The sequence below is a fragment of the Scophthalmus maximus genome, chromosome 17 (genome assembly GCF_022379125.1).
Source record: "Scophthalmus maximus strain ysfricsl-2021 chromosome 17, ASM2237912v1, whole genome shotgun sequence".
In the NCBI taxonomy this organism is placed as follows: domain Eukaryota; kingdom Metazoa; phylum Chordata; class Actinopteri; order Pleuronectiformes; family Scophthalmidae; genus Scophthalmus; species Scophthalmus maximus.
In genome coordinates, this window is record NC_061531.1 from 17,151,934 (window position 1) to 17,162,183 (window position 10,250).

At 46.3% G+C, this 10,250-nt stretch overlaps 1 protein-coding gene across 1 annotated transcript; it reads left to right on the plus strand.

The window, feature by feature from the left end:
* The first annotated feature begins 313 nt into the window (after nt 1-313).
* si:dkey-208k4.2 (P43 5S RNA-binding protein-like) lies at nt 314-3,430 on the plus strand. The gene is made up of 9 exons (XM_035614756.2): nt 314-889; nt 997-1,097; nt 1,220-1,316; nt 1,424-1,512; nt 1,748-1,821; nt 2,037-2,117; nt 2,228-2,457; nt 2,711-2,764; nt 2,901-3,430. The coding sequence occupies exons 1-9, from the start codon at nt 749-751 to the stop codon at nt 3,189-3,191; spliced, it is 1,158 nt and encodes a 385-aa protein (XP_035470649.2). The 5' UTR covers nt 314-748; the 3' UTR covers nt 3,192-3,430.
* Nucleotides 3,431-10,250: the final 6,820 nt, after the last annotated feature.

Consider the following 10,250-nt stretch of genomic DNA (forward strand, 5'->3'; position numbering starts at 1 on the left):
AGCAAAGTGCTCTCGGTCACATGACATCCATGACAAACCTATCGTAAAGGTTCCACTTGTACCAGGAAATTAACTTGAGCTTTATCCCACAATTTTCCCGAACGTATCCTAATATTATGTTTTGTCTTCTGTCAATGAATCATTTCACTCATATTAAGTCCCATTATAAATGTGATTTAAAATGCTCCCGTCTTAATCTTCTTTTTAATTCAACGTGATTCTCTTATGATCACGTTGAAGCCCATCACCATTAAATTGTATTCATCTCTTATTTCTTTTTAACTTATATCTTCTGTTAAAAAAAAAAATCAGAGCATTTTCTTTTGCATACATTTCCTCATCATTGCATTTCTAATTCCTTTCCCCCTTTTTTTTATTGTTACTTCCATTTGCCTTGGTTGTGAAGCACTTTGGCTCCACTCCTGTTATTTTTTCATGTGCTGCTGTTGAAATACATTTGACTTTGACTTGACCAACAGACAAAAAAAAAAGTGCTCTTCTTACTTTCAACTCCAAACTGCCTGGTTGCGCACAGCTGATCTGAGCGGAGCATTCAAATTGAATCACTTCCACCTGTGCCACATGTTGGCGACCCCGACGGTGCCAATTATCCAATTACGCGCGCGCGCTCTCGCTCTCTCTCTCTCTCTCTCTCTCTCTCTCTCTCTCTCTGGAGGCCATAAAACAGGCTCGGCTGAGGCGGCGACCTTCCCCATAACGGAGAGGATTTTCAAGTGTTGGATGAGAAATGGACGCCGCGCGCGTCAACGGCGAGCCCGTGCACAGTCCGCCGCCGCGGCAGCAGCTGCAGTGCGCGCACGCGGACTGCGGAGCGACGTTCACCAGGCCGTGGAAGCTGAAGGACCACGAGTCGGTGCACACCGGCGCGGTAGGTAGGGGCTGGGGCCAGGGAGTAAGGCTGCAGTGAATGCGTTCCAGCAAAAGGCACAAAGTATCTGCTCTTTCTTTAAATGTCGTCTCCAAACGTGTCCACAGCGTCCGTGTCAGTGCGCAGTCGCGGGCTGTGGCCGCAGTTTCACGAGGAGGTCTCACCTGAGCCGCCACATGCTGAAGCACAAAGGGCTCAAAGAGTTCAGGTGAGTGACCTCTCGTGTGTGTGTGTGTGTGTGTGTGTGTGTGTGTGTGTGTGTGTTGCTCCACCTCCAACCCCCTTTCAACCATGACCCGACTCCTTTATTGAACATTTCTTCCTCGCAAGGTGCAAATTCGCGACCTGCTCGAAGACTTTCTTCACCTCGGGCAACCTCAAGAGGCACGTGGGTTACGCCCACGCGGAGAAAAAGAAGTACTTCAAGGTTTTGTCCAACTTGATCCACAAGATGGCACCAACGAAACGCTTCTTTTTTTTTCTTTTTTTTAAAGTCTCTATTGTAACCACTTGGTTTTCTTTTGCCTCCCTCAGTGTCACCAGCCGAGCTGCTCCTCGACCTTCACCAAGCGCAGACTCTTCAAACTGCACCTACAGAAGCATGAGGCGCCTGCTGCGTTCAGGTACGCGTGTGCCACGCAGACTCTCAGTAAACGATGGATAGATGTTCCTGCGATGTCAAATCCTTTGTCTGTCTCAAGAATTATGTAGTTGCCTTTTTTAATTAACGAAAACTTAACGCCCTGCAGCGCACGCTCCTATAAGAGGAGATGAATGAGTAAAAAAGCTGAGTGGGTGTGGCCCAAGTGAATTAAGTTTAAATTTATATTTTTACCTCTTTTCCCTGGTGGGAGTAAGGTGTTCAAAGGACGGATGCGGCGCCACGTTCGCTTCCCACGTCGCCCGCAAAGCCCACGAGAAGAAGCACGCAGGTTGGTCTATTTCCGTTCTCGGCAGGGGTCCTTTCATCTTCCAGTCCCCTGGAAAAATTCCCTCATTAAAAAAAGTGGGTTGTTCCTGCAGTTTCCATTTGACCTCGTCGTCCTGCGTCAGAGATAATTCATTTTAAGGACAAAACGAAGTGCACTTTTTTTTTTTCTTTCTTTTTTTAAAAATATCCTGGTTTTCATTGTGTGGTTTCCTGCAGGATACCGCTGCCCACACGCCGACTGCCAGGTGAGCGAACAGACCTGGGGGAAGCTTCAGAAGCACATGGTCAAACACCCAGGTAAGTACGTTGTGGTCATGGAACAAAATCCATCCCACATCCTATTTCAGTTATAGGATGATTTTTGGTGCCTTTTGATGGCTGGTTGAATCCAAAGCATCTTCTTGCAGCCACCTATCCATGCCCAGTGTGCAAGAAGGTGTTCAAGAAGGTGACCTTGCTGCGGAAGCACAAGTGGATCCACGCGTCCCACAAGCCCGTCCTGGTCTGTCCCCGGGAGGACTGCCAGGCCTACTTCTCCACGACCTTCAACCTGCAGCACCACATCCGCAAGGTTCACCTGGAGCTGCTCAAGTACAAGTGCTCCTTCCCCGACTGCGCACGCAAGTTCGCCATGCGGGTTAGTTGACGTGTCTTCTGCTATTGGTCCTTGTGAGGTGATATCATAGACTTCGTTTTGCTTAATGTAGAACTGCTATTTTACAGTATTATTACAGCGGAGACGCCGTTTAAGCAGATTTCTTATTTCTGGAGATGCCAAATCAAAACGTGAAGCAGTTGTAATTGAGCGTCATCAACGTAGATGAGTGACATGATTACAGCGTTTCTACTGGCATTTCTAGTTTGTGCAAAGTTTCTGCTCTCTTCCATAGGAGAGTATGAACCGACATCTGCTTCACCATGACCCGAGTGCCACGGCGCTGAAGGTACGAGTCTGACATCAATATTTCACAACACAGATGTGGACAGAAGTCATGGGACTCCTGATTTTGGTTTACTCTTTAAACTTGCCCACACAAAAACCAGTGTAATGCCGGGAAACCTTTTTGTAAATCGTTACAGCAACGCCATCGTGCCAAGAAATCCTGGCAGAAGCGCTTGAACGGAAGCCACCGCCCCTTCGTGGAGGAGAACCTGCAGCGCCTCTTCGCCATGCGCCTGCGCATCTCCAGACGGGCCAAGGTGGAGACCAACCTGGCGGGCCTCTTCAACGAGCGCAAGATCCCCCATTACGTCGACCCCGAGGTCAACCTGCGCAACCTGTTTGGCATCAAGCAGCCCCGTCCTCTGGAGGAGAAACCCGAGGTCGCACCACCGAGGTTAAATGGGGAAACGGACGCACCTCCGGTTTGACTTGACGCATGTTTGCAGGCTTATTTAATTTTTTGAGGAATTGGAAAATTTGGGTCCCTTTTGGTTTTGTAATGTAGCTGACATACATTAAAAATATTTTAATTTCAAAGTGTTTGAAAGTCAATTGGCACCTTGATCAGGATGTCAAGCTTTAGAGAACTTCAGATTTGATTCTTTGTGAAGACAACAGGTCTTCAGTGAGCTGCTTGTTGACCCAATAAAATGAGTTACATTTTTGATCAAAGTGTTGTTTTTTTTATTATTATTCATGCCGTCATCTTTCCAGTGCGAGTGTTTAGACGCCCGCAGCTGGAGATCGGCCCTTCGGCGGCAGCTGCTCGAGAGGATCTCATCTCCACAACCAGGACTTGTCAGTTCAGTTCCATTTAATTGCAATCGAGAAGCCTCTCATTGTTGACACGCACTCGAGCAGCTGTCCTCTCTCCCTGGCTGCAGCCGCCCGTGCTCACTTCTGGCCTCACAGATTGGTTGACATTTGCCGAACACGTTGGAGCTCATTAAATATGAACAAAGGGCCGAACTTGAGTAAGCGCTGAGTCACGGGGAAAGTGTCGCTTTGGGGGTGGATGGAGACTTTGGGCACAAAATAGACTGCGTCTAATTTTGAAGCCTTATTTTTCCAAAGTTTGCAGTAAGAGTTGTAACAATTTCCATTATCAACTAATCCATAATCTATTTTGTTTTTAAATGGTTTGGAGGCAAAGAAAAAAATGCCATAACTGCCATTTATTGTCTTGCCCAAAGAGAATTTAACTGGGCTCATATTTTAAATATTAACAAGGACTACGAGCTCATGAACCTAAAAATAGATACTTGGACCGATAATGTGATGTAAATTATAACTGGTCTCTCCACTTTAGGCAAATGAGACCAATGGGAACTATTTATGTAAGCGGCACAACTTCATGCATCATTAAGAATTGCAAATTTAAGGACGTACAGAACACTGCAAAAGTTCAAGGCGGTAATATTAAAGTCAATGTTCCTGATGCCGTCAAATGATTTAATTTAGTTTAATAAAAATCGCAGCTTAAATGGGAAGAATAAAAAAAACCCTGCTTCGACCCTTTACCTTTAAAACATCTCTACTTGACTGAATTAAACTAAAGCTTTTAGGTGATGTCACATTTTGCTTCAGCTTAAATAAAGGATGATACATTTTATTATAGAGAGCTTTGTATAATTCATTGCTTGCTCTCCTTGGCTTACAAGCCTTGTAAAAAGAAAATTGAATATAGCCCAGAGAATATCAAATTTAAAAGACTTTCAGAATTCATAAGGTTCCTATTAATTTTTAGTATTGAACAATTACTTTTCTTGGCCCAGTGGAGCGAGGAGGAGGAGGAGGAGGTCATTTCAAAAAGCTTCGGCTCAGCTCTAACAGCCTGTCAGTTTGAGTTCGACTTATGTCTCCACTGTTTGTCCTCGCTCTGCCGAAGGTCATTCCCTCGACTTTGAAAGGTTTCATCTTCCTCCCCTCGCCTGCTGCCACGCTCCTCTAGGCCCCGTACATTAACCCCGTACTGCACCAGGTGACCTGCACAGCTGCGGACGTCACATCAGCCGACCGCGTCTCTCGTTCGGTTCCGAGCCAGTAGCTACTGTGGATCTCATTTCTTTGTCGTCCACAAAGTGGAGATAAAAGCACCAGTCGGACACCGAGAGCCTCTCCAGACTGTGATGTCGCTTTGGCCGAGGCCTTTTCCAAAGTCATCACACTTCCAAAGCTGAGCACAGTTTCTATGGTGACGCAATTGTAACCAAGTCAACACCGTCGTCGTCCTGCTTCCGTGTCTCTCCTCCGTGGGTTTTTTTTTTTTTTTTTGAGAACAAGTGGGACCGTGCAGTTTTTGCAGGTGTTCCGCAGGTGTTGGAAAGTACCGGAGGCGATCAGATGTTCCTTTGTGGTCGGCAGGGTTGTTGATAATTGCTCGCCACTGGTGCCGCCAAGTCCCAGTGGGAGTGATGATGATGCTGCCTGGTGTCATAGGCTGATGCCAGCAGCCCCATCAAAATCTTTGGCTGTTTTCATTCAGTTCTATTATTTCTATGTGTTATCTATTTTACTTCTACTTATTTACTCATATCATTTCCAGATTTTTTTCCTTTTATTTGAACTCACCTTAATATAGCCTTTCTCTCTTATTATTGTATCCTCTATGTTTCTATTCTGTTCACATTTCCAGACAGTGATTCCCTGGTTCCTGTTTTCCCTGGGTGATTTTATTTTAAGCCCTTGCATCTTGACTAATAAAAATCTCAATTTGCACTGAAAATCAACATCTGCGACACCAGACATCTGGGGTTTCGTACTGCAGGTTTTCTTTTCTTTTTGACTTCTCAATCCAGTGTTGACTTTAACAGAGGAGTTTAACAAGGTCATAGACTTTATGTGAAGAGTCACAATTTGTCTTAACCCGCTGACGCCTTCGTGACGACGTAAAAAGGGTGGAAGTGATTCATTTCATTCTGACAACGAAGGTGAATCTGTGTTGACGGGGACACTCGTCTCTGCTGCAATCCACACTTTGTGATTCTGGGAAAAAAAAATTATTATTATATATTTACATAAATCTCAGCTTTGCAGATTTAATTACAGGTGGTGCACGTTCGCCTGACATTGCTTTGCCCACTCAAGTGCAAAAATACACCAATAAAACACCTCGTATCGTGTCGTGAATCACTTGTATCCCGGCGACGACCATGGCGTCGTCAGAATAAAACTGCCGTGACCTACAGGAGCAAGTACGAACGCTCGAGTGTCTCCTCCAGCAACAAAATGATCCAACCAGTGTCTCAACCACGGCTCAGCACTTGTTTTCATCTTCTTTTTTTTACCATGAACAACAAGAAGTAACACAGGAGCTCTGTCTGTACATGTCTTTACTGAGCTGCCAACATGTCTGGTGTCTTGTAGTTGTCCAATATGTTTTTCAATAAGCCATATTACATTAAAGAGCAAATGATTTTGTGTGAGCAAGTTAAGGTAACTGCATTCAACCCCCATGTGAGCTATAGATATCATCAAAAATCATGTCTGCATCCCTCCAAAACAACAGAGAACGGATGTTTGATTCAAAATATGATTCATTACAGGAGCGCTATAATGAAAAGTGTTTTGACCATGTGCGAATATGGGAAACATGTGAGGTAGTTTGCCGTGTTCCTGTTTTTAGTTTCCAAATTCTTCATCAATAAAAAACCTTGTGCTCTTTGACAGGTTTCTCATTTGAGAAGGATCTCACGTTCCCGTTTTTCTCATTCACAGAACATACAGGCGAGTGAGAGTACTCACAGGAGGAGGAAAAACACTGCCTCCGAAAAAAATCCCGGAACGAGCAGGATGAATTGAAGTAGGTTAACCACACAGTCGTCATGCCCTGATTTAGCCTGCTTCCTCCAGAATAGATGACCCAAAACCCCCCTGCTCCCCCTCCCCGTTCCTCCCGTTTCCCATGGCCCCGTTTGAAGAGGGCGATCACATGAAACTCACAGGATTAACAAAAGTAACCGCGAGGTCTACGTGCCGTCTGCGAGTGTAAATATGCGCCCGGCTCGGAACTATTTCACTCCCGTTGTGAGGAGGTGTTCAAAAAATATGCCAAAAAAAAAAACATGCAAGCGTTATCAACTAGGGAGCCCAAAGCTCTCGGAAACCACGAGGTCGGATTGGAAGTGTGAACCCGCCGAGACGTCGCCCCTGTTGGTTCGGCATCGTTGCCGGCGCCATTCGTGTTTTCATGAAAGCAGACGTAACCATATTTGGAGGAGCAGGGGGTGGGGCCTGACTGAGGCCTCAAGGACGCCATTTTGAAGCCTCGAGTTTGGCATTTTGACCGGTGCCATTGTTGTTGTTTTTTGGCAACCAGATGTAGGAGCGGGTGGGGGTGGGGTGGGGTCTGCCGGATTCATCCGGCGCAGATTTCATGACAACCCATCCTGATTGGTGTGGAGATATGTTGGTGTGGACAGAACTGGCAGAACCTCAACATTCTTCCTTCGGGGGCCATGTTAAAAAATGTGATTTTACGGATGTGACTTCAGCTCTGACGCTTCCCTCACACACACACACACACGCGCGACATCTAGGTCCAGGTCTATTTGAGCAGTGAGATGAATCCCATCTAATCTGACAACGGATACACGCTTACCTGTTGCATTATTCCATAATTACATCCGCTCCAACTTGTCAAGAGAAGAAACGTGGCACGTCAGTCTTTGAAATGAACCCAGCGCCTCCTGCGGCCTTCATCGCTGACCTTGTGTGCATATATACATAATGAATCAATTCACTGCCTCTTACACGCTTCTACTTGAAGCGACTGACTTTCCCTTCATGAATGTTTGAACGGTCTCAAAGGGCCCGTCTCCACACACACACACACACACACACACTGTGTTATGTGTCTGCCTTCAGCCGTAGCTAATGCTGCTGTAAATCCACGACGCGACGTATGAATATGATAATGAATAAAAGGAAGCAAAGGGACATGAAGACAAAAAGGTCTGTTTATTTTGTCCTGGCCACGAAATGTTGGTTCACAAAAGTCTATTGAAGATAAGCAGCAGAAGCAGCAGAAGCAGCAGAAGCAGCAGCCAGGAAGTTGAAAGTCGTCCAAAAAGGCGACTGATGGCATTTCGTCTTTTTAAAGACTCTCGATCATTCAATCATGTCGCAGCATACATCGAAGGCCTCCTCCTCCTTCTCCGCCGTTTGTCTTCATGGTGTCTATATTCACTCACTATTCCCCAGAGCTTCCTTTTGCCCGTTGCACGTCCGCCATTTAAAATCCCTGCAGGTTTCCGACCCCCCTCCCCCCCTCTGTGCCAACACGAATCCATGACGAGGGGGCACAACAAGGTGACCGTGTTCCTCTGTCCCGGGCACAGACCGTCACAATGGTTATTTATCTCCTTTTTTTGTGTGTGTGTGGGGAGGGGGGGGGGGGGGGGGGGGGGGGGGTATACGACAAATCACTTTGTGTCTTGGTGGCGGTGCAGATTACAGAGCAGTGGGCTGCGGATGCGGATTAAAGTGAAAAGGGGATATAGCAGTGGGTCGCAGGTCGACAACAGATTGATGAGCTGCAGGACAAGAAAAAAAAACATATTGTTCATAATACAGTCATGAATGTGTGGAGAGAGAGAGAGAGAGAGAGAGAGAGAGAGAGAGTCTCTTCAGGCGTTCAGGAGTCATTTTGTTTAGATCAGATGTGATATTTTAGTCACTGGCGATGAAAGACTGCTTCATCAATCAGAGCCCGGCTTCCCATGAGCGCCCTTCACTCCAGTCCCACTCCTCCAGTAATTAGGAGTGCGGCGAGGGAGCAATCAGGACATTTGACAGCCGACTTGTTTTACAGCACCTTCAAATGACCGGGCCCACAATGTCTGTCCACGGTACAATCATTTCTCAAAGCTGCTGCCATGCAGCTATATGCTCCATATTGTGTTTTTTATTGATTTTTCATTAGCTGAAGATGCGTGTGTTGAACTGTGTGTTGCATCTGTGTGAGATGTGCAAAGGGTCTCACATTGATTTGAAGCCGCTGTTCAATCGTCGTGGAGGAAAAATGCGCAAAGATTAACAGCACGAGCGTGATCCAGAACGATTGGCTTACACACGCGTTCGATATGAGGGGAGAGGAACGTGACATGAGACGTGTGTGTGTGTGTGTGTGTGTGTGTGTGTGAGAAAGTGAGTCTCTGGACTTCGGCTTCTTGTTCCTCACCCGACTCCCACAGTTTAATTTCATCTGTTGACCAAAGTAAAGGTCAGATGTGCAGAGAGAAGGATGACGTGAGTTGTTCACTATAACAGTTTGTGTGTGTGTGTGTGTGTGTGTACTTCTGTGTCTGTTCATCTGTGTGTGTGTACTTCTGTGTCTGTTTGTGTGTGTGTGTGTGTTTGTGTGTGTGTGTGTACGTCTGTTTGCTGCAGCAGCTCCAGGCTCTGGAGAGAGAGTTAGTATAGCATGTTATTCAGTGTGTGTGTGTGTGTGTGTGTGTGGAGTTACATGGGGGGCATGAGACACTGAGGAAGACTGATGAGTCAGCGGCCGGTTTTGAAGTATCAGTCATCGTTGCTGACAGAATGCTGAATCACAGTCACACCAACTTCTCCTGGGCTCGTTGGTCCTCGGGGGGGGGGGGGGGGGGGGGGGGGGGGGGGCGCCGCCAGGCCCCCACCGCCGCAGTCACTTCCACTTATCATATCAGTAATGACCTCTGACTCCTCTCTGGCCATGAACTCACTGACCTCCCTGGCCACATGTCTGCTTCTCTGTCTGTAGTGTAGAGGCCCCGTGGATCTGACACGAGTCAGAAAGAATCACTAGATGACATATAGAAAACTGTGATGGAGCGTTTTGCTAGAAGAACATGCACGTGTGAAATTACATGACATGACAATGTGAACTTGTTTTGTTTTTTTATCATAAGAAAGTTTGTGTTTATAAATCCTCTTTTTTTTAAAAATACACTGCAGAGTTAAAGTATTTCATCTGTCCGTGTACAAATCTCTCAGCTTGTCGCGTTTTCCAGATTCTTTCATCACCCTTTTGTCAACTCGTTTGCGTCTCATTTAAAACGCCGTCGGGTTAAATCAATAAACTCCTCTTTCACATGCTCTTGTCCTTGTTCGCCGTCGAGCTGCTCAACGTCAAATCCCTTTTTATTCCATCCTTGCGATGGCAGTCGCTCGTCGTGTCCCGCTGTAGGCACACATGAAGGATGATGTTTATCCTGTTTCATTTTCGCCCTCTTCTCTCTCTTAAAAGCAAAGTTGACCGCCGGTCCAAATCTCCCGCCCAAAAACGGAGTTTCGTCCTTCTGATGTTCGTCTCTCTGGTGTTTGTCACACGCCGCGCTGCTTAATCCCTGATTTACACGCCCACGTCCACTGGAAGGACAAGACGGCATCGTGTCTCCCAAGAGCTTTGGGAGTGAGATGATTCAAAAATCTAAAAGGAAAAACAAACAAATAAAGAGGATTTGCGGTTCCGGCTACGTCTTTTCCAATATTGCTCTCTTCGGCTC

What these genes read in the sequence shown, in the direction of transcription:
- si:dkey-208k4.2 (XM_035614756.2), top strand. Translation starts at nt 749, where the DNA reads ATGGACGCCGCGCGCGTCAACGGCGAGCCCGTGCACAGTCCGCCGCCG. An exon ending in CCACGAGAAGAAGCACGCAG is followed by an intron (nt 1,822 to 2,036) that starts GTTGGTCTATTT and finishes GGTTTCCTGCAG; the next exon opens with GATACCGCTGCCCACACGCC. An exon ending in CACGCAAGTTCGCCATGCGG is followed by an intron (nt 2,458 to 2,710) that starts GTTAGTTGACGT and finishes TCTCTTCCATAG; the next exon opens with GAGAGTATGAACCGACATCT.